The following is a 23,145-nucleotide window of genomic DNA, read 5'->3' as shown; positions in this document are numbered from 1 at the left end:
CGAGCATTTAATTCCCTGGACTCAGGTGTGATTTTTTTTTTTTTGCATTTTTGTGCAAAGTGCTTTGCTGGATCAGGGCGCGCTCCCCGCATCGCATGGCTGAGTCATGGGCGCTGGCGGTGATCCACCCCGCTGCCACTCAGGATCCTGCCGAAACTCAGCGCCGCTGGGGTGGGTGCCCGGCTCTCCGGGACGTTTGCATTGAGCCCCTGTTGGATGACACAGAGACTTAGCGTTATCTGCTTACGGCGCTGCCTCCTGGGGCAGTGGGTGAGGAAGCCCTAGCTGATCTCTGACCCGTCTCCTCCCTCTGTGCAAATGTGTCCTCGAGTTACCAGGGGCTTGATAACAGTGATGGGAAACCTTAAAAAATAAAGTGTTCGAGCGCTGTGAACCGCTACGTACAGTCCAGCCACTCTGGCAGCTTTTCCCTCCTGTGCTTCCTCCCTCCGTGAAGCGGGCCGGTGCCAGGAGATTGGTTCCTCAGGTTTGTTTTGGAGAGCAGACACCGTGCCAGCCCCTCTGCCCGGCTGGTACACCCAACCCAAACCCCACCACGATGAACCAAAATGGAGCCCTCGGCACTTGTTAAGATTAGCATGGGTGGGAAATGCAAACTGCCCATCTCCTGGGGGTCGTCTCTGCTGTAAGGAGCTGGGCAAACAAGCTGCGTGCTTGCAGCCTGGCTTTCCGGCCCTAGAGCTGCAGCTCCTGCTCGGGAGCTGCTGCACACGAAGGAGATGCTATAGTAGCTCCAGCCAACGTTTCCTCCTCCTCCTCCGGCTGGCCGGTGCGCATACGGGGCTGGCAGCATCTGCAATGGCAAAGGCCATGAAGGCTCTCGCATCCCTAAGAGTCACTGGCCGAGTGGCCCCTTCCCCATACGGGTTGACCAAACCAGAAGGGTTTGAATTCCCATAATCTCACAGGGTGACAGTCTCCAGTGCTGCCTGGGTGCTACTGCTGTCTAATCGTAGCAGTGGCCGGGCTGAGGGCACCTGGCCCTGCTGACGTAAACCTGCCGCAGATTAACTCGCCCCGGAAGGATTACGGGATAATCTAGGTTCTGAGCCACTGGGCACTAAATATGGTGCAAGGCCTCGAGTAAACCTGCCCCCCGCAAGAGCCCCTTCTGCAGGCAGGGAGGGAGCAGGTGCCATTTCCGGGAGCAGAGAGGGAAGGTGGGTGCCGGAGGGGAGCAGGGCCAGTTTCTCTTTGCTGTGGGGTTGGGAGCACCAGGTGCAAAGCCAGCGTAGCCGGTCCCTCACCTCCCTCTGGGCCAGCCCTCCTAGCAAGTACCTGCTCCCGCTGTTTTGCAGCCAGGCTGCCTGCCCAAACTGCCCCGGTGACATGGGGCGCAGGGGACCGACCAGGGGCCACTGTCACTGCTAAGCTCAGCTGAACCACGTGGAGCAATGGGAACCCGGCGGTGACGGGGCGAGGGAGGCTGACCTCAAGGGAGGTGCGGGGGAGACAAGCCCTCCTCTTCCTCCTGTGTCACGGTGGTGTTTCGGCTGCTCACCCTCGGCTAGCAAATTCCCCAGGCACTTCACTACAGCCTGCAAACCTCACCCCCCGCATTTCCCAGGTTGGGTGAAGTGCCACGGCCAAGGTCAGGCAGAGGGGCTGTGGCAGAGGGGTGAGCCCAGCCGTGCAGCAGTGCTTGTGCTCAGCACCCTGCTGCCAACACCTCCCTCCCCTTGCGCCCCCTCCCTTGGGCAACGCAGTCTGGCAGCCCTGGTGTTTCTAGCAGGGAGGAAAACGCAGGAAAGCCATGGAAATGAGAGAAGTATCTCTGATTCAGAGAGGCAGCCCCTGCTTTCCTCTGGTGTCTGCCTGTTCTCAGGACAGACCCGATTTGGGACCTCCCGCCTGCCAAATATTCACATCTGCTTTATTTGTATGAAGGAGTGCCCAGGGGACCCCAGCTGCAATGGGGCAGGTCTCCACTGGGCACTATGCAAAGAGGTGATAAAAGGCAGTCCCTGCCCTAAAAGAGCTTATAAACTGCCTGAGTTAAACATCAAATGGAGGTGGTTTGTGCTGTGGACAGACACTGGAGAAAGGCAGGAAAAATTTGTACCCGTTCCTAAAGTGGTTTGGAGAGATGAAATGACAGGTCCAAGAACACAAAGATAATCCGCAACTGGGAAAACAGCCCCAGCGGGCAGGACCCCAACTGATGTTTTTTTCCATTAGGCCAGCCTTTTTATTTAAATAATCCACTCCTCTCAGCTACCTGCTTTCCCAGCACGCTTCCCCCAAGCCCCCTGTGCGTCACCAAGCTGTGCTGCCGGCTCCAGGACTGCAGAAAGCCAACGGTACGTGGGGCTGGAGATGGGCTTCAGCCCCAGGGTCCTGGCCCCCTGCCCCCAGCCCAGGCCCACCCGCTCTCCTCTTTCCTTCCCCAAAAATCACCTGCCCCTTTCTGGGATGATAAACACGGAGGCCCCACACTGCAGCCCTCAGCCCCGGCCCGCGGGACAAGGCACTGGCACCAGTTCCCCCACGGCGCCGGCTCCAGCGGCCGAGGGGGCTCGGGGCAGCCAGCCACCCCATCACGCAGGCGTCCTCTTCTCCTGCTCCTGCAGCTGGGCCACATCGTCCACCACCACGTCCTGCTCCCAGCTGGCCTTGGCCAGGCACTCTCCCACCGCCGCCAGCACCTTCCCCAGGCGCCGGTCCAGGGCCCGCAGGTGAGGCTCAGTGAGGACAGGTGCCAGGCGGTCGGAGGCCAGCGCCTCCCGTACCACGTCGCTGAGCCGGTATGGCTCTGTGGCCAGCAGCCGCAGGCGCAGGTAGGTTGACTTCTTTATCCTGGCAAAGCCGAGAAAAGGTGCCTCAGCCAGACGGAGGGGCAGCCGCCGCAGCACCCCACGAGCGGCGCCACAAGCGGCCTCTCCCGCTGGAAATCTGGCCCAGGTGAAGCGCGCCACGCGGGAGCCTCTTACCTGCAGCACTGCTGGAGCGGGGCCAGGATGGACATTTCGTCGTGCGAATGAGTGCCAAAGCTGGGGGAGAGAAACCCACCAGCAGGCATCAGGGTCCTGCATGGGCCGGACAGCATCGCCCCGTGCAGCCCCGCAGCAACGTGCCTCAGCATATGCAGGGAGCTCTCGTTTCAAGGCAAGACCCATGGCAGGCCCCCTGCCCCAGCTTTCTCCCCCCGTTGGGATTGCATGGGACCCTCCTGCTTTACCCTCGGCCGTTGTCCAGGTGAAGTAGGAAAGTGTCATTCCCAAATTTCTCAAAGGTCTCATAGTGGTGCCGGTCCATGTTGCCTGCAGCGGGGAGAGGAGGTGGGGATAAGGAGACAGGAAAGGCAGAGGGGTGGATGCACCAGGGAAGGCACACGGGACCACCACCCTGAGCTCCAAGAAGGGGGCAGGCACTGAGAGCGCCCTGGGAGCTCCCTGCTGGGAACAGCCCACTCAGTGCCGTATGCCCGCTCTCCTCTGCAGAGCTCTGCTGAATTTCTCTGAGCTCCCACATGCAGTGGGGGGTCTCAGAGTGGTTGCTCCGGCTGTGCCTGACCAAGGCAGCAGCAGGGAATGCTACTGAGCAGGCCAGATGTGTTTTTCAAAACAGCTACTCTCCAGGATCAAAGAGCAAAAGACAGAGCAGTTGTGTCTTTTTTCCCCTGACTGACCCAGCTACACTGGCAGGAGTGCAGACATGTTCCTGTGCAACACCTGAACTCTGGTACAGGCACACTGGTGCAGAGAGCAGCCTGCCATCTCAGCCTGACCCTTGCAGGTCTCCTTCCTTTGCCAAAATTCAGCACAGGAAGACACAGTCTCTCACATCTCTCAGGACTGCCCCTTGTTCACAGCCAAAAATTCCTCATGCTCCCTCCCTCCCTCCAGGCTCAGCTCTGCAGCCCTTTTATAGATGTGTGTCTCCTCCCATATGCTGAGCATGGCCTCCTGTCCGCCTCCAATCCTACAAGTCCTTGTTCTGCTGCAAGATCATCCACCTCCTTCCTTGTGGGCGAACCGTTCGTCCTGGCAGACGCCAACAGCACCATTTCTTGGGATGCAGAAAGATCGCTGCTTCCTCCTCAGACGCTCTTAGCAGCCACAGTTTTGTGCCATCTGATGGAGTTGTCATCTCTACTGCATCGAACACCCGCAGCTCGGTTTATCACATTGACATCCCACTGCTCAGCCAGAGGCCTTTGAAACACTAAAATGCTGTTGAAGCAAGACCAATCTGGCTGGGAACATCCTCAGCTCTAAAATCATCTGCCAACAAACAGCTACCCAGAGCGACAGAACCGTTAACCCGTTCAGCATCAGTGGGTTGTCTATTTTTGTAGGAGGCAGAGAAAATGTTGGTTTCATTGCTCTTATCCCCTGCATGTGCTACACAGCTCTTTTCAGCATCATCTGCAGGTCACTGGCGTATCTCTTAGAGCAGAGCAACTTCACCCACATACACAAAAGCCTCTAAAAATGTCTTCAGCTCTCCTCCTCCTACTCTAGCCCCAAATCCGTCATCAGATGGCCAACTGGGACGTGGAAAGAGGGAGCCCAAATGCACCTCTGGTGAGGAAACCAGTGGGACCAGCATCAGGAGTAAGAACTAGGCAATGTGTTTTAGCCTCTGGATGCATACAACGCTTGTGCCACGGCAGTGGATGCCAGGTATGTGCCCCCGCTGCTCCTCAGTGGCACCAAAGTAAGCAGGACTTTCAGAGCAGTCTTTTCTCTATGGGAGAAAAACGTCTATGTGAGGAGGCTTTGTAACTGAGCCATGTCAGTCAGCGACCGCACTCTTTACATGACTGACGGACATCATCTACTCCAGCAAACATCTGCCGTATAAACCTGCCCAAACAGAAGACAATTAAGCTATCATTAAGGTCCATTTTTCCTGATACAACAATGACCACCCTAGAGCTTGCACCTGCTCAACAGTTCAGAGTAGGAAAATGCTTTTTGTTTGAATCTGGAAAAGCTGCAATTTACCAGTAAATGAGATGAAGGCCCTGTAACTACCCAGTGAATGAGGCCGAAACAAATCCAGTGATCAGACAGGGGCAGGCCTCAGTGCCTGTCCACCCACAGAAACGTAACTCAGATCTGGAGACGGCTGAATGCTTTGCCATTTGCTTAATTGTCTCAAGGGATATGGTGAAGGCTAGAGGAAGGGTGTAATGAGGACTTAGTAAGAGCCTCTGATCCTGAGGCACCCATAAGAAGTGGCCTCAAGACATTTTCCAATGATAATTTAGTTAAAGCAAACGATGGCATTTAAAAATGTTTTTCTGGAGAAAGGATATTTGGCAGGATGGCTGCAGCTCCTAAGGGCTCTGTGGGAGACGATTTGCATTACCTACTAGGAAAGTTTGCCTTCAATTCTGCTGGCCCCTGGAGAACCCAATGTAGGGAGAAAATACAAAGAGAGTTGTATCTGTTTTCTAGCAGCTGGCTGACAGATTTACAGGGCGGCAGCTTCAGGACTGAATTACCTGAGTGACATCAAGAGAAGCAACATCTGATGAATTTTGGTCTGAGGCATGGACCAGAGGCAACAGAAGCCAACTCTGCTCATCTCTGGGACACTACCATTACCTGTCAGGACCTTTTGCAAAGTAAGGCTGAAAACTGCCAGATATTGTCAGCAGTTAAGAAAAACAGTTCTGCGTGGGGGGGAACTGCTAGCCAGGGGGACAGACACAAGAAACCTGGTTGCGAGTACCAAAGCAATGACCAGCCTTGTTGAGGATCCGGTGGCCAGTGCAGTACTGGCCACAGTGTGGTTAAGTGAGGACCATTGGCTTGCTGGACACACCAAAAGATCTCTAGAGTCCTTAGAGATCTTTAATTGGGCAAAGGCCAGACAGGACATGGCCTTCCCAGGCTGCAGAGTGAAGGCCTAAAATACACATCTCACCTTGCCCAGCCCTCCATGCTCTTAGCCACAGATCTGGGTGTTGGGGCAGACAGCAGCATGGCTGCCCTTGCTGCAGGGGCTTGTGCATGGGCCACACCAAGCCATGAACGGGGGTGAGAACGGGGGTGCCATCTCCCTCATTCCGCTGCCCCAGACAAGGATGGGGAAAAGGGTAGATGCAAAAGAAAAGCAGTTGCTGGTGCAAGACACAGGCTGAAGAGTTGTAAGTGCCATGGTGGTGACAAAAGATTGCACTTTGGCTCTTCAGGGGACAAGTGCTGGGTCCCGTTAGGGTGTCTCCAAATGGGCACGCCAAACACTGATCTCTTTCAGAAACCTTGCCCCTGGTTTTTGCGTTCTCCCAGGGAAAGCATGTTAGACAGACATCCATCATCTGCTGCAAAGCCCTCATGAGCTGGAGAATCAACACTCAGCCATCTGCTTCAGGGAGCAAACATCAACTCCAGGACCAAAGAGCTGCACAGGGAAGCAGGGGTAGCTTGTAGCAGGGCAGTCAAGGGAGGAAAACATGTGCTGGGGGTTCCCAGGGAGAGTGAGACTGTGCAGTGCCCAGAAAAACACATTTACATGCTGCCGTCTCCTCAAAGCATACCCGGGCATTAGTGCTAGATGGGCTGTAAGCAACCCAGATCGCAATCTGCAATTGCCTAGACAGCAATCTGGGCAAAAATAGAGGCTGATGGGTGACAGAATGAAAATCAAAGGCTAGGAAAAAGCACTGAAGACCTGTCTAAGGTGCTCATTTGTTGGTCTAGGCTGCACGGGGGACTTGGGGTGGACACTTGAAGGCCTCCAGCCATTCTCACTGTAACAACCGTGGCAACCCGAAAGCCATTAAAGGACAGCAGCCATAAATGGAGCAGAAGTAATGCCAAAAGCACCAGCAGCAAATTGGCCACATTGCTTGCATCAGTGACGAAAGATAAGAAGGGAAACTCTCCAAGTTACATAACTGGGCGGAAAAACTCAGAGTCAGCAGAGAGCGAATGAGCAGCGATGGTGCCAGGCCGTGCAGATTCCTGTGGGCACAGGGCACCGTGAATGACACACAGGCAGCATGCTGGAGCAGCTCTACAGCCAGCTAGCAGGTTATGAAACAGAAGAGACGAGAGATGAGAGCAGGAGGGAGAAAACAGCATTCACTAGGCCCAAAAAACCTCTGTCACATGACACTTCCTTGGGCCCAACACTGTGAAGCTGCACAGTGCCTGTAGGAAGGATCAGCCCCAGCCTTGAGCTCTGGGGATGTCAGAGAGCTCCACAAGATGCTCAGGAAGCATCAGGATTAGCAAAGCCTGGTCTCCCAAGGGTCTGTATCTGGGAGCATGGCTGGAGGCACTTCCCACGCCTGCAATGTTTAATAGAGATCTCTCTGGCGCAGATTATCAGGCACACCACAACATGGGGTTTGTCCATCGGTTTCTGCCCTGGAGACCTAAGTGGGACAGTCCTTTGCTCTTGTTTTTGCTAAGAAGAGCATAGCTCTGTGCAACATACAGATGAGCAATGGTTTGGCCAACAGCAGTGAACCTAAGATACGGAGCTATTGGAGCAAGTCCATCGAAGGGCTATGAAGATGATTAAGGGACTGGAGCATCTCGCATATGAGGAAAGAGCTGGGACTGTTCAGCCTGGAGAAGAGAAGACTGGCAGGGGGGAATCTTATCAATATGTATAAGTATCTGAAAGGAGGGTGTAAATAGGATGGGGCCAGACTCTTCTCAGTGGTGCCCAGTGATAGGATGCGAGGCAAAGGGCACAAACTGAAACACAGGAAATTCCACCTGAACATAAGAAAAACTTTTTACAGTGAGGGTGACTGAGCACTGGAAGAGGTTGCCCACAGAGTTTGTGGATGTGGAGTCTTCATCCTTGGAGATATTCAGAAGCCATCTGGATGGGGTCCTGGGCAACGTGCTCTAGGTGACCCTGCATGAGCAGGTGGGTTGGACTAGAAGATCTCTAGACTAGATGATGTGAGCCTTTTGGTCCCAGGGGTCCTTAGCAAACCCCCAAGCACTGGCATGGCAAAGACTGCACTGAGGGCCAAGCTGGGGGAAGGGCACCAGGACTCACCCATAAGGAAGTCAAGCACGGTCATGTCAATAAGGTCAAGGAGGCGATGGCCTCTGTTGTATGGCGGTGTCTCTCTCACCTGAGCGCAGTAGTTGGGGTTCAACTCCCACCTGTGAGCAGAGGCCGAGACAGGGCGATGAGGACGTGAGACCAGCCATGGGAAGACCTGGGTAACCCCTTCTTCCCCCAGATACGGACAGTGCTCCCCAGCGCCCTTTTCCAGCACCCACCTCCCCTCAGGTGCAGGAGGAGCAGCCAGAGGTATTGCCCAGGGCGCCACAACCAGCACACCCAAGCTAACCAGCTTCCTCTCCTCTCGCACCAGCAGTCACTCTGCCCACCTTGCAGTGCTCCTCTCTGGCCACCCCTGCCTGGTGGCTGCCCCCTTGCCCACCCCAGGGCTGCTCCCATTGTGGAACCACTCACTCGGCCTTCTTGCTCTTATGGTAGGAGCGTCGCCAGGGGCTGCGCCAGGAGCGGCGTTTGGCCAGGGACTTGTCGGGCAGCAAGGCTGCCATGGAGCCCTCCAGCTGGTCCGGCTTGCCGCACAAAGCATGCTCCGTGGAGCAGTAGTAGGAGCACTCACCATAGAAGCAGACATTGCCAGCTGTGAGGAGGGGATGGGGGATGGGGAAGAGCAAAGGTTGCCAAGGAGCAGCTCTTTTGTGCCACCCCTCTTGGCAACCTCAGAACATGCATGAGGAGATTGGAGGAGAGGTCTAGGAGAGGTGCAAGTCTGCTCTCCTCATGCAGGTAGGTCAAGTAGGTGTTTTGGTGGAGGAATGGTGATGGCAAAGTGAGGATACTATCTATGTTGTGGCACCCAAAAACCTCTGACTAGGGAGACAACCTGGAGCCACCAGGGCACATTCACCAGGTAAAGTAACTGAGAAAACAGCCTTGAGAAGAAGAGCATTGAGGCAGGGGACCTTCTGGGAGCTGGGGCACCTGGGCAGGTGGCTGCTGCCAAGACGCAGTTGCCAAGGGGACAGTTTGCCCAGATGCATGATGACCACAGAGAGCAAATCGGAAGCATCTGGCTCCAGATGTGCTCCTCATTGGTAGGTAATCACAGGCAGCACTAGGTAGGATGGGAGCAGGCGAGAAGTGTGCCCTGGAGGCATTTCCAGTTCACCTGGGGAGATGAAGAAAGTCTTGGCCAGTTTCTTGTCAGTCGTGATGTCACGAATCTCCTGTGTTATGTTCACCAAACGGCCAGAAACTGGTGGGATTCTCCGGAAATCCAGGATCCTTTGAGGAAGGAAAACCACACAAAGGACACCCCAAAATGCAGAACATAGAACAATTTCTTGAAGACTGAGTCTATTTTTCACACCAATTTACTAAGAACCCTGGGAAATACAGATACCCCTCACAACAGACAATATGGTGAGGAAGAAGTGGGGTCCAGAGGGAATTTCTCTGGTACTTTGCTGTCATGGAATGGCATAATTAGATGCAAAGTTTGCATCCTTCCCAAGAGGCTGCAGACATTGGTGAGACTGCATTCATTGGAGAGAGGGTGCTAGGCCCAGTGGCCTTTGAACTAGCTGTCTTTGGTTAGGGGCCAGGTTTCTGACCAGATCTAGTACAGTCACTCCTAAACTCCTGCGAAGGTCAGCACGGCAGGAACAGCTAGACTTTGCCCCATGAGGAATAATGGGGCACACTGTGTTTCAGGCCAGGAGTGGGGTAGAGTTGACCCCAGGCTCATCCCCACATGAATGGGGCCTCACATTGCAGCTGGCGACTTCTGTTCAGGATGTACCTGTCCAAGTGAAAGGCTGCTATCTCTGCATTGTGCCGCTCAAAGTCCGAGAAGTAGAAGAAGTCAACGGGAGTCTCCTGGTCCCGGGTCTGCCTGGAAGGAGAGGGAAGGATAGGGAGTGATGGCCAAGGACTGAGTCATCCCCTGCTCAGCCCAGACCTCTCAGCCTGCTCTGAGCTTGCTCTTGGCCCCCAAACCACCCTTGTGCTGCGTCACAAGCAATGCAGCCAGGCTCAGTTTCTTCTAAATGTGCCCTGCAAATGTCACCTGGCATGGCCCCAACTATCCAAGCCCAGTCTTCCTCCTGCTCAGTGGCCCCATGTGGCATGGGGCCACGTCCCTTGGTGTCCTGAAGGCAGAGCCCACGGCAGGCTGCAGTCATGTAACCAACCGTTGCAGGGTAGTGAATGCACAAGGCACCCCAGATGTGAAGGGAGGAACTGCGAAGCACAGAGACCCCCCAGCCTGCAGCCCCACACATGCATTTCAGGAGCCCTGCCACCTCTCAGTGCACAGCCTGGCCCAGGGTAAGGAAGTGGTCCTCATGGACCATCTTCTTCTTTCCACCACTGGAGGTCACTACCCCATCACAAGCGGCAACCAGCCTGCCTCAAGCACTACTAGGGAAGGCGAGATCTCACTTGCCCAAATTTGGGGGACTTCAGCAAGGCAGACCACAAAGCAGTGGTAGCCCCCCTGCTCCCCCCTCTCCCTCTGTGGGCTCTTTTTGCTGCCCCTCACCAAATAATGAGACATTGCAGGGGGTCATCCAGGAGAGAGGGTACAGGGGTTGGGTCTGGGGGTTATCCCTGGCCTGGTCCCACCATTCCTGGTTTGACTCTACTCACTTCATGGGCTTGAAGAGGGCCTGCCCGTAGTTCGGGAACGTCATGATGAGTTTGAGCTGTGTCCCACCAGACTTCTGGACTGAAACAGGGGAGACAGGGATCAGCGGGGAGAGGGAGGTGGATGGGTGGGCAGTGTGGAGGGAAAGCAAAGAGGAGGGTGGCATGAGAAGGGAAGTGGTACCTGAGCTGATGATCTTCAGTGTGGCCAGGTCCTCGATGAGGGCGGGCATCAGGGGGTCCTGGCGAGGATACAGCTCATAGCGGTTGATGCCGACATGGAATTTGAGCCAGGCGGGATAGGTGTCGTAGGCCGTCTTCCCTGTCGGAAGGACCATCTCGGCTTTACTGTTGCTGACCCTGCAGCCCAACAGCCACCACCACCCCCAACAACAACGACAGGGTTTAGTTGTGACAGGATGTGTCTGGGATCCTCAGGCCCTTCCCAGGGATCCAGCCCCCAGGGGCCACCTCAAGCCCGTCCCACACACCAGAGGGCAAGGAAAGGGCTGGGTAAACCCAGCATCAGCCTTCAACCATGGTGAAAGCCCCCCTGCCCTGAGCCCTGGCTTCTCCAAGATGCTCCTGGTGGCAAATGGTGTTTTGGGGCAGACCACACAGATGGCCTCAAGCCCTGCCGGCTGTCCAGAGAGGCACTGCGGGATGGACATATGCCCTGCAGGAAGGCTGCAGGCTGCTCGCTCTCCCTGCTTTCCCTAGCAGGGCAGCTAGTCTAGTTGCATTTCCCCAAGGGGTTAGCGTCCAGGAGTACACGCTTGATGGGAACAAACACTCATTCACCAAACAGCATTAGAAAAGCGGGGGGGGGGGGGGGGGGGGGGGTCTGGCCATTTCTCAGCACCAGCTTGAGCTCAGACCCTCAACATCCAATTCACCTTCGATGGATTTATCAAATACCAAACACCCCTGGGTTACTCTGAGGGCATGAGTTCAAGTTATTGCTATCTCCTTCCCTGTGCCTCCTGCACATTTGCATTTTTCCTTGCATTCAGAGGGAGTTCCCAGAGGCTGCAACAGGGTAGCCAGCTCCCTCTGTGCCCATGCCCCACTGGCATTGCAAATGCACAGGCCAGCCCAGGGCATATGTAACTCAAACCTTATCTCTCTCTGGGATAATGCAAATTATGCCCCAATTTCAACAAAACAGACTCATCTCCCACAATAATTTACAGGCAAGGTGGTCCTCTGAGACAGAGCAAATGTCTGTTTGTGGAAAGCGACTCTGATGTTTTTTAGTCTCTCTCATTTTTAGCAGCTACCATGTTTTGAAGGTGCACTTACCATAAGGAAGCTGCTACTCATTATCAACAATAACTCTTTCAATGTCTTTCCTCCTTATTAGAGGTTAGTAGTACAGTGATAAAAATAGGCACCCAGCAACAGTGAGATCACCACACAGCAAAACCTAAAGAGGTCAGGAAGTGTCCTGTGAAATGCAGGACAGAAACGATCTCATGATTAGAGGTAACCTACATTTTGGGGTTTGCATTTCCAACATGAGATAGTTAGGAGAGAGGGATAAAACTGGTTAGAAATCTGGAGAGGAGAGTTTCCCATACAGAGAGGGACTAAATATAGCCTTTGCATTTGGGAAGGAAAGGAGAGGAGGAGATGGCCTAAAAGATACCATACATAATATAATGAATAATTCAAGACTCTCCTTTGACTTTGTCTTGTGCTACATGGACAAGCAGGCTCCTCTGCAGCTTTCCAAGGTAGCAGCCTGGAAACTCAGGCTAAAATAGGATTTGAGGCACAAGAACAGATCAGTCAGCATTTAGGGTCAGTCCAGGGAGGGATGCTGAGCTATGCAAGCAAATGACTTACTTGATCCCTGCCATTTGTCCCCCCAAATCCTGTCACATACCCCCAGAAGAATACAAGGGGTTGGCTAGCTCCTCACCATTCATCACTTCCACTGCTTCTCAGGCTGAACTTCTCCATAGGGTTGACGACAAACAGCTTGTCTCTGTGTGTGACCTCTGGAATTGGGACCTTATAAAGAGGATGCTCAAAGAGTGCAGCCAGTTTTGATCTCTTGGTCCCCCCTGGATTCACATCTCTGCGCTGGTGGTGGATCCCCCGGTCTCCATCTTTTACTTGTGGCCCCACTCCCTGTGGATGAGAGCTTTTCTCCAAGGAGCCGTTGCTGCCACTGAAATCCTGAAGGATTCGCAGGCTCAGCTTTTTGGGGGCAGCCACCAATGGGCTGCCTGCTGGGACACCCAAGACTTTTGCTGCTTTTTGATCACAGCTGCAGGGCCTGCGAGTGTAAGGGAGAGCCAGATCCATCACCAGGTGCATCAGGAAGGCCAAGAGCAGGAGAAAGAAGAGGCCAATTTTAAACTTCCTTTGGAAAAGTGTCTGCAAACGGCACCGCATCCTTCCTCTCCTGAGATACCCAGCAAGGGCCAGGCACCAATGTGTGGCTGAAAGAGAGTCAATGCGCCTGCAGCCTCGTCTCTCCCGCTAAGCAAAAAGAGGAAAGCAGTGGCCTGGATTTAGACCGCAGCCGTGAAACCCAACCGATGTGAAGGGGCCGGCAGGCAGAATTGCAGGAAGAAAAAAAATCTGTTTCCACGGTGCCTTTTGGAGTGACCCCACTGGGCCAGCAGCAGGACAGAGAGAGGACAGGAGGTTGCAGTGGGGTTTATCGGTGCTGATAAGGAACAAGCTGGTAGTGCCAAGGTTAGAGTGAACGGGGCAAGTTCCAAATTGATAGCAACAAGTGGCTCTGTGACAAGAATGGCCACAGATAACCTGTGCACCGGAAAAACCCTGCACTGCCCCATCCCTCTGTGCACTCATCAAGATAGGTCCACGAAACATTTCTGGACATAAAGGCCCAAAAGCTGTTCTGCCTGCCTCTGCAACATGCACCCTGCCCAACACTACATGGCCCCATGCAAACTCTCTTTCTGTCCCCTCCTCAAACACCTCTGCACCACTTCCCATGCCCAACACAGCAGCTAGGCTTCACCACATTTCTGTCTGCACAGTTGTAACCCAGGAAAGACTTCTGATCCCACTGCTCAGCCAAGCTGATGTTACCATCCCCTCCAGCTATACAAGGTTGCTTGTACACAACCCCCTTTCAAATGCCACTCAGACTGCAGAAATGAAGGTCTGACATTGCTAGGAGGGAAAAGCTGGGTTAGCAGCTGCCCGTTGGGGTGAGGTGCATGAGCTGGGCTGCTCTAAGGACCTCTGAAGTGGATGAGAGGAGCCCAGCAGGCAGGAGCAGGGAGTCTGCTGGGCTGCCTTGGGGATGCTGGAAGTCAGCATGGAGGTGCAGCAGCCAAGCTGGGAATGGGATCTGATGCTGGAGACATCAAGGCAGTGCTGCAGGGCTGGACACAGGTGCTAGAAAAGCTGTCATGAAGCATTTATCCCATACCTGCCATTCAAGCCACTTCATTGCTACTGAGTTTTCCACTGCAAGAAGTGGAAAGCAACTGGGGGGCAAGCACGAATCAGGAGCAGGAAAGCAAGCAGGGCCAAACATATGCCTCAAATAGGATTGCTGGGGAGGACTGGCAGCTTTTGGAAGGGAACTTTAGCTCATTTTTACAAGAAAATCACCTTTCCAGTGAGATACAGGGATGCAGAGCTGAGCTGCCCAGGCAAAAACAGTAGGTGACTAGGAAAGGAGGGTGCTTCAGATTTGTTAAGGGATAAAGAAGTGTAGGACCACAGGGTCAATGCAACAAGCACTGGACTTGGACAAGCCTGGGGACCTTGGATACAAAGTTGGAGGTAACGTTTTTCTCTTCTCAATTTCTCCGGTAGCAGAGGATGCAGGAGGAACGTGAAATCCTGCCTGTTGGGCAACCCATGCTGTGTATCGGGAGGCAAGCGAGGAAGGGGTAGGAGGACTGGCCTGCAGGAGGGGGTATGTTGGAGACCCCCTCCTCTGTCACAGGTCCTGCGGCACACTCCTGTTCACGCCACCCTCTCCCCGCACGCTCCGCGACATGCTGGGCCCCCTCCCACGCGCGCACACTGGGCAGGCATGGTGAGAACGCAGCGTTCCCAGCTTGCCATGTCCCACGGTGCGACAGTTGCTTGGTAACCGCCTCCGGCTGACACTATCGGCCGCCCCAGATTCAGCCAACGCTGTTATTTCCTTCCCCTCATGTTGAGCTAACAACATAGCTGATAGTAACCAAACCCGTCCCGTCCCCCCCTCTCATCTGAGGGTAAATGCATCCCTCCGTGACTGCAGGTGGTGTTTGGAGGAGGAGAGCTTTCCAGCTCGGCAGGCGATCTCACAGCCCTGCAGACGGAGCCGGGTGGAAGGGAGCAGATGGCTTCCACAGGGAAGGGAACACAGTGTCTTCCACAGGGAGGCTTGCTGGATTCAATCCGGATGTACTTTTTGGAAAGACAGTGCCTCGGAGGGGTTGTGCCTGGAACACAGAATTGTTAGGTCATTGCTTAGCGAAAACATGTGCTAATCGCTTGCATCAAAGGAGCTGGGCTTGGCTCTGGGAGCAGGGCCACAGATTTCTTTATTCTGGAGCCAGCTCAGGGACAGATAGGGAGAGCAGGAGACCTCCCTCCTTCCAGAGCCCCAGAACTGCCTCCAAAGTGGGCTTGGGGGAGAAATGGGGGATAGAAAGCTCTCTCTCGTGTCCTAGAGCCTGACTGAGACAGGTCTCTGAGGGAGATGGCCTCCCTCCTTGCCCCAGGGCTGATGTGTGCACAGAGACTCCACCCCAGAGAACCCCCGGTCTAATCTCCACTGCATGGGTTGAAGCCACCCTGTGGACCAGGAGTCCCATTCCCATGCTAAGGGGTTTCATAATCCTTGCTCCAGCACTGGAAAGCAGAGGAAGCATCACACTGGAAAGCAGAGGAAGAGGGAATAGGTGGGCACTTGCCACCCTTATCACTTCAATGCCAGCATTAAATATTAACCATAAGATTTTTTCAGCGAGTCAGATGTGGGCCTGCAGTGACAGGAAGGAGATGGAGAGCTTCAAAGCCAGCCCTGACTGTCTGACAGCATGGCAGCGTACCTCGTTGCCATGACATCATCGCAGAGAAGCAGTTGAATTTTCACCTCTTTCTTCCTATCTCCCCCCACTTCCTCCATCTTTCTAGCTCCTTCCCCCTCTTTCATGGCAGGTTTGAGTCACCTTTGGGATGAAGGAGGAGCCATACGTCTGAGGACATTTCCACTTCTGGCACAGAATCACGACTCCCTGCCACGCAGTCCGACAATGATGCTGCCCATCGCCCCTCAGCAGGGGAGTAAGTCATCACAAAGTGCAGCCCTCTGAGCCGGTATCGCAGCACTCCAGTTTTCTGGGTCAGACAGACAGGAAGGGTCATTCTGGCTGGCACCAATGCATCACCCTAAGATTTTCATCTCCTTTTCCACATCTGACCAGTCTGGTGCTTTGATGAGTAATGGCAGCAATACACAGGTGGCAAAAAATAATATAATATAATAATAAGAAAGAAATAAAAAGCAGGACACCTGTTGCCAACTCCCCTCACTTTTTGCTGAAAATCTCTAGTAAGCTGTGGGAAGACTGCACTTTTGACTGTTTCACAGTCAAAAGCAGATAGGCGCCACAGGCCCCAAAGCACTAGCTGCAGAGGGGATACTTGTAGGAAAACATGGCAAGACAAGGGACCATCTCTGATCTGTGTACCGTATTTCACTGTGAATTGCAGATATGTCTTGAAGTTTACAAGTTCCACAATGAAAGAAGGGTGAAAGTCACTTTCTGTAATACATGGAGGCCAGCACAGCATGATTCAACTTGCAAAGGGCAGTAACACTGATCTTAGTGAATACTTGCCTGACAGCAGGGGGCCCTGACTTACATAGTTCAATTTTGGGAAGCTGAGGTTTACACTTCTACCATATAGCACAAATGACAGGACAGGACAGGACAGGCATACAAACCAGCTAAGATGGGCTGGCTCTTCTGTGGCAACTTTTTGTGAGAAAGCTATTGCCCTTGGACATAGAAATAGCCTACCGTGCTTCTATGAACCACCTTACACTTGCCTTTGAGGAGTTATAATGGAACAGCTGACTCGCTGCAAATTCACACCTAACTCACCTCAATTTGTTTGCATGTGTGTACTTTGAGAAAGCTGAGAACCAGCCAACATTTGCCCATTGCAGATGCAGGTCACAAAGACATTAGTTTTGCTCAGCCGGCAGCCAAACAGATAACAGGCTGGCAGTGGGGCCAAAAGATTGCACGTTGAGGTAAGCAGCTCCCTCTCCCTATGATCATCTGCAGGTCAGCATGACCTGCAGGGATACCTGTGACCAGCATGTCTGTGCACATGCACACAGCAGTTAATTATTCATTAGTGTGAAAGAAGTGTGATTAAATAGGCTACAGAATTGTTGAAGATCATCATCATGCTCCAGTGCAGGGCATTTCAAAGACACTGGTTCTACCTTGCGCTCTGGACCTAGGAGTATAAAACACAGAGGCAAGTCTTAGAACAGAAAAACAGCTTCTCCCCCTGCCAGCTGGAGAAAGTGCTAGTCAACAGTGCTACCTTCATTTTAAAGGCAGCCAGCTGGAGTGAGACAACAAAGTAATCAAGAGTTACAGAAAAAAGAGAGCTCACAGAATTCGGATTCTTTTACAACACACAATGATGCTGGCACCACGGTCCATTGCACAGGGCAAATATTGTGGTTCCAGATACATTATACCAGTTTGCACATTCTCTCTGCCTTGCAAGTCCCTTCCCATCTGATCAGCAGGGAATTATGCAAGAGGATGCAGGGCCCAGCCAGCACAGATGGTCAAAATTTGAAATAATTTCTAGTCATATTCATATTATTCAATTCCTGGCTTATGGAAGAGCCCCTGACATGCTGACTGTTTTCAAAAGAATGAACAAAGGACACCTCTAGCATCACACTGAGGTTAGGAGAAGGAACAAAAAGAATTGTAAACCCCTCTACCAGTCTGATCCACTGCAGGCAATAATACAGAAGTGGTCCTCAGGAACTGAACTACGGACAAGTGTGGGACCTCCCATAAGACATGAACTGCCAACAGTACTGCTTGGTGGCATTCTCAGACGAAAGTCTGAAAATCAAAGAAGGCACAAATGCCAGACCCTAAATGGCAGATGAGGCACACTGACTGGGAAGAGTGCACAAGTACCTTCCCTTGCCGCTACACAGACGGATGTGTGGACAGAGGACTTTGGTCAGCAGCACTGTTGACCTGGCAACTGTCCTAGGCATCGTGACTTGCGCTGGTGAAAGGAACTGCATCGGGAGGGTGAAAGTACTTCTCTTGTATCCCAGAGTTGCCCAGGAAGCAGCATGCGGGGTGAAAGCTTCTCACTGGCCTTCACCTGAGCTACAGCCATTGCTTACTTATTCCAGTGTTTCCTGAACGAATTATCTTTTCTTTTTCTCTGTGTCCCCACCACCACTTCATTTCATTTTAGAATATGACAAACACAAAAAAGGACATTTTACTATTTTTTTATTGTAAAAACACAGTTCCCCAGAATTATATAAATATTCCATATACGTAAAATACAATTACGTTCACTCCATCCTCCAACACTGACAGCTTTAAAAAAATGACACAGGCTAAAGGAATGCAAGTCCAAAAAGACATTAAGTCTCTGATGACCAAGTGATTTCTCACATGACACCCCCAAGAACTGACAGAGAGGCAATCAAGCCTTATGAAGAATTCTCACCCACTCCCCAGACATCATCGACTGCCTGTGTTTTAATGCTATCTCAGTGTGCAGTGGGTGAGAAAAGAGGGGGTAGTTTGCATAGCAACCTCCTACACCCAGGCAGCTCAGCTGTCACACCTTCCCAAAGCAAGCAGGGAGGGGTATGCTAAGTCTGCTCCCCTGTAGCTAACACCTCCATGGATAACCCAAAGGGAGATCCTTGACACAACCAGTTCTCTATGGTCATCTCAGGGAGGAAGAAAATGCTGTTAACATTGGCATTCAGAAGAGAGACAGACATCGGTCAGAGCCATACCACGCAGTAGTGGGGAAGGCAGAGAAGAGAGAACACAGCGTGGAACAAGTGGGAGGAAAAACTCAGGGCTAGATAGCACCTTTTCTCTTTTACCTCCCCCTCCTAGTGCTGCTGTATGGCTTTGTAGTGTCTCATGAATTACCCATTTACCACCTCCTTCCTGCTTAGACTCAACCACCAAGGAAGGAGCCACAACCAGATGAAATATTCCCTGGACAAGGACAGGATAGCTTAACACACGCACACACACACACACACACACGCACCAACAATATATATCCCATGGGACTGGTACATCAGTATGAAAAAAAAAAACCTCAAAGTTTTACTATTAAAAATAAAGCCCCACCTCCAGATTGTACAAAACCTGTGAAGAGAAGGAAGAATCTCTTGTGTGCAGTGAGTCTGGGACCCAGCCAGATGTCATGAGCACTTCCAGACACACACAGCCAGGCTGCCGCCAAAGAACATGTATAGCAGATTCTTCACCTCGTGAGTGATCTCAAAGCCAAAGCCTTCCCCAATCACCACGTGCCAGGAGGACCCAAATTTCTTGTCCATCATCTCTTTGATCATCTTGGCAGCACTCTGAAGAATAATAAGGAGAGCATAGGATGAGGCAGAGCAAGCAATGTGCTTTTATGCAAAAATCCTCCAACTCTTCTCCCTTTAATGGGCTACTCAAGCCAAAGGCAATAGGTATGGCAGCTGCACTGCAGAAACTGGAAGCTCCCTAGAGCTACACTGAAGGGTAAAACAGCCTGCTGCGTTTTGAGCAGCCTCCAACACAGCAAGCAAGAGAGATTAAAGATCTAGATGTAGTAATCACTCCTCATTCACACCAATCTGAAGCAAGAGTTCTCTCACTGATGGTCATGGACTTATACTGGGTGCAGCAAGTGTGAGAGGAGATTCAGGTCACTAAGCTGGAGCTATTTTTACAGGAGCTCTTTTTTGGTTTTTTTTTTCAGCTAGTTACCAAAACACTGAAACTAGGCTGGCTTTTAAAAGGCCTGCTTCTCCGAAATCATGCCCTCCATGAGCTAGAAAACGAAAGAGGAAGATTTTGCAGTGACATATGGTGTCTCAGCCAGGATGGGACAGAGGAATAAAGCAAAGCTTTATAGCTTGGCCTCGTTCCATCACAAAACTCTGCTGGCAATAAGCAGGCTGTGCCTTGCCCAAGGAGCAAGGTGTGTGTTCATTTATCTTCGGTTCTCAAAGTTACAGGTAATCTTTTAAAATGTTGTAACTTCTGTACCACCCCCCTGTTTATATATTCTCAAAAACGTCATTCAATAGGCTGAAAGCTGAGAGGGAAGACCTAACAGACCATACCTAAAGGTTCAAAGACTTTAATTTGCTCACCCCCAAAATAAGAGCTTCCTCCCCACTCTGGTGAAGATGGCCTTGCGGAATACTAAAGAACAGACCCGCGCTTTGGGAAGGGCCCCTTTTCACACAGTTCTGCACCAAGCCCTCAGGACAGAGGCCATTTTAGAAACTGTAGAAGCACATCATAGGTCAGGCAGGATCAGGAGGGAAGTGAGGTTTGTGAGAGAGCATTGCTAAGTGACTAATCTCCACTCCCTGTGCAACATGCTATTACAGATCTTGCTGACAAAGGGAACCAAATGTGAGACACTAGCCAAGCTGTCTTTGCCTTCTTCTGCCCTGCTCAGTGCAGAAACAGAGTAATAGGATGACAGTGTCCAACTCCTTCCTGCCCTACACCCTAGCTCTGCTCCTGAAGATTCCCCAAGCTGGTGCTGCAGTGTCTGAAGGCCAGCCAAAGTGGGATTTGGCTAGTACCTCGTTGTTGGTGGCATATTTCTCGCACGCTGTGACACACAGCTCCATGGCTTCCACACGCATCTCCTCTGGCATGTCAGTGTGCTGGAAAGAGCAAACAAGCAAAAGGAGCTAAGCAAAAGTAAAAGCTAGACACAAGACAGAACAGTAGGTAGCCCTTACATCATCCACACTATAGCTGGGCACTACGGGGGATGAGCAAAAGGAAACTAGCCCTCGTGACTTCTTATGTCAGCTTCAGAAGGGAGAGCATCACTAGTGACACGGGCTTGTCAGTACACCAAGGATCTCCACTGTTTCAGAGAGAGTGGTAAATATGAAAAAGGCTTATTACCTCACAGTTTATCCATTCTTTCCTTTGTCCCAGCTGAACTGTTCTCTACCTAACACCAAGACTAGCATTAAGTAAGTGCAGCTTAAAGGAAGAGATAAACACATTTGTTAGTTTTTCTGTTATAAGATGAAGGGAATGAATGTTAATACTACTCCAACCATAGTCCTTAATTATTACTATAAGCATAACAAAGAAGTCTAAACTACATAGCCTTTTCCTCCTCTTCTGCTATCTGGTGTGCCAGCAAAACCTTTTATCCCAGCTCCTCTAGAAAAACAAGCTGCACATAATACCCTGAACACAGGGGAGGGCTCCATAGAATTTCATATCTGTATTTTAACACCGATAAACATGCAGCCCATCCCTCTTCTTACCCTAATCAGTGGAAAGCTGTGAAGTCTTTTATAATCAGCTTCCTCCTTTTTCCCCTCCCCGGTGTCTGCCATGGTCCTTCCACAACGACCCCAGGAAAGGGTGGAGGGCCTGCCTGGGGCCCAGCAAAGTGCTGCAGAGCAGGCAGTGAAGAGACACAGAACTCCAAGGACACAGGCAGAACACCTTCAGGAGGAGCAGAAACTTCTTGGCCCAGAGCACATTGCTTAAGGAAAAAAAAAGAAAAAATGTCAGGAAGGACGAAGTAACCTTTGAATTACAATGAAAGGCCAATAACATTATTATGAGAATACTGTCCCTACCATCTCAGTTGATTACTGTTTCTCTGTATCTTTTTCATACACCATGCACTTAGTGAGCTATCTTACAGAACATTAATGCAATGAAGTTTTAAAAATGTATCATTTTCCATAAATGAGACTTCAAGAACACAGCACTTCCCAGAAGTACCAATCCAGCACGAGGGAAGAGCCAAGTCAGGATGCTGCTTCTCACAAGCAATGAGAGAACAATATATCAGCCATTATCTCCAGCATCTAATTTGAAAAGGATTTTCCCAGGATGCAATACTATCTGCGAGAGTTTCAAAGGGTGTTTGACAAACAAGGGGTAAGTGTATTTTAGGAATATAACTAGTGTACATGTAGCATGTCAATGTTGAACAGGAATGTCTTAGTTTGTTTTAAGGCACTTCCTCCTCTCTTCTCCAGCATTTATCAGCTGGGAAGGGCCATATCAGATAATGCTGGACCACTGTTCCAGGCCTGTTTGCCAGCTAGCCTTTACCTGGGCAATGCAGAGGCCCAGCATTGCCTGACTAATTCATAACATTTCACCATGGCCTTCTGGCTGGTTCTCTCCTCCAGGATAAAATACTTTCCTTTCCTACTCAGACAGGGCAAGAGTGATCATATGTTAGAGGAAGAACAGAAAAAACACAGTGCAAGTCCTTACACCAAGCGTGCAGAGTTGCTGGTCCAAGCAACAAGTCCAGCACGCTACCAGTTCTCACTCAGGGACCAGAGGAGCGCTAAACACCAACCGCAAACCGCACAGGGCAGACGAGCCACCCGCCTGGCACGAGCCACCCGCCTGGCACGAGCTGCCTGCAGCAGGGTGAGCCCTGACAGTCGCTTTCACGTGTGGCTTCACCCCCGGGGCCCCAGACCTTCGCGGGCCTTCAGAGGGGCTGCCCCGCGGGCCCGGGGGAACCGCCGAGGAGCCGTTTCACCGGTGGAAAGACACGGGGGGGGGGGGGGGGGTGTGCAGCAAGACGCACCGAAGGGGTCACAGGCCCGGGGGGGGCGCCACAGGACGTGCCGCACGCATGCGCAGGTGACATCCTCCCCCTCCCCGGCGCGGCGCGGCCCGCCGCTCGCGGGGGCCTGAGGGCCGCAGCAGGGAGGGAGCCCCGGCAAGCAGGGCGGGGGAAGGGGGAGCGCGGCGCCGACAGGGCAAGCAGGGGCGTGGGGAAGGAGCCAGCCAGCCAACCTCACCTACACCTGCGCCGCCGTCTCAGACCCGGTTGCTAAGGAAAGAACCGTGGTTGTCGTAGCAACCAGCGCCGGAAGTCCCGCCGCCCCGCCTCCCATTGGCTGAGAGCGGGGCGCCCGGCGCACGTTATTGGTGACCCGCGTTGCCGGGTGACGCAAGGTGGGGCTTCAGGGCAATGGAGGTGCCCTCGGCGTGCCTGCCTGCAGGGGTGGGGGGGCCGGGGCCCCCCGGAGCTCGGGACCAGCGCCGCCCGCCCCACCGCCGCTCCTGAAAGATGGCGGCCGCCCGCCGCCATGGCGGTGCTGTCCGAGCACTGGTGCCGGGGCCTCCGGCCCCAAACCGGGCCGAGACCGTTCCCCCCGCCCCCCCCCCAAAAAAAACCAACCCACCCGGTGCGGAGCCCTGGCCCAGCCCCCGCGGTCGCAGGGGCGGTTGGAGCCTCACTACCCGCGGGGTAGGGGTAGGACGGGCCGCGCTG

At 52.7% G+C, this 23,145-nt stretch overlaps 2 protein-coding genes across 2 annotated transcripts; both read right to left on the bottom strand.

Moving 5' to 3' along the window:
• Positions 1-2,398: 2,398 nt before the first annotated feature.
• Positions 2,399-15,935, bottom strand: LOC112983553 (extracellular serine/threonine protein kinase FAM20C-like). Its single transcript, XM_026100742.2, has 11 exons — positions 15,771-15,935; positions 12,533-15,038; positions 10,793-10,968; positions 10,612-10,690; positions 9,764-9,856; positions 9,131-9,246; positions 8,422-8,602; positions 7,996-8,105; positions 3,200-3,281; positions 2,952-3,011; positions 2,399-2,817 (listed from the first exon to the last, which is right to left on the bottom strand). The coding sequence occupies exons 2-11, from the start codon at positions 13,009-13,011 to the stop codon at positions 2,559-2,561; spliced, it is 1,635 nt and encodes a 544-aa protein (XP_025956527.1). The 5' UTR covers positions 13,012-15,038; positions 15,771-15,935; the 3' UTR covers positions 2,399-2,558.
• A 2,161-nt stretch (positions 15,936-18,096) lies between these two features.
• On the bottom strand, positions 18,097-22,767 carry DNAL4 (dynein axonemal light chain 4). The gene is made up of 4 exons (XM_026102735.2): positions 22,670-22,767; positions 21,155-21,378; positions 20,447-20,530; positions 18,097-19,222 (listed from the first exon to the last, which is right to left on the bottom strand). Exons 2-4 carry the CDS (start codon positions 21,224-21,226, stop codon positions 19,058-19,060), a joined length of 321 nt encoding a protein of 106 aa, XP_025958520.1. The 5' UTR covers positions 21,227-21,378; positions 22,670-22,767; the 3' UTR covers positions 18,097-19,057.
• Between the last annotated feature and the right edge of the window lie 378 nt (positions 22,768-23,145).

The sequence above is a fragment of the Dromaius novaehollandiae genome, chromosome 1 (assembly GCF_036370855.1).
Source record: "Dromaius novaehollandiae isolate bDroNov1 chromosome 1, bDroNov1.hap1, whole genome shotgun sequence".
NCBI lineage: Eukaryota > Metazoa > Chordata > Aves > Casuariiformes > Dromaiidae > Dromaius > Dromaius novaehollandiae.
The sequence above is the reverse complement of the archived record's forward strand: the minus strand, read 5'-3'. Positions and strand labels throughout refer to the sequence as shown.

Coding starts and splice junctions, on each gene's coding strand:
- LOC112983553 (XM_026100742.2), bottom strand. CDS start 13,011: ATGCGGTGCCGTTTGCAGACACTTTTCCAAAGGAAGTTTAAAATTGGC. Junction 9,857..10,611: donor GCCCTCTTCAAGCCCATGAA/GTGAGTAGAGTC, acceptor CTCTCCTTCCAG/GCAGACCCGGGACCAGGAGA. Junction 8,106..8,421: donor CATAAGAGCAAGAAGGCCGA/GTGAGTGGTTCC, acceptor CTCTGCTCACAG/GTGGGAGTTGAACCCCAACT.
- DNAL4 (XM_026102735.2), bottom strand. CDS start 21,226: ATGGCAGACACCGGGGAGGGGAAAAAGGAGGAAGCTGATTATAAAAGA. Junction 20,531..21,154: donor ACAGCTTTCCACTGATTAGG/GTAAGAAGAGGG, acceptor TGCTCTTTCCAG/CACACTGACATGCCAGAGGA. Junction 19,223..20,446: donor AATATGCCACCAACAACGAG/GTACTAGCCAAA, acceptor ATTATTCTTCAG/AGTGCTGCCAAGATGATCAA.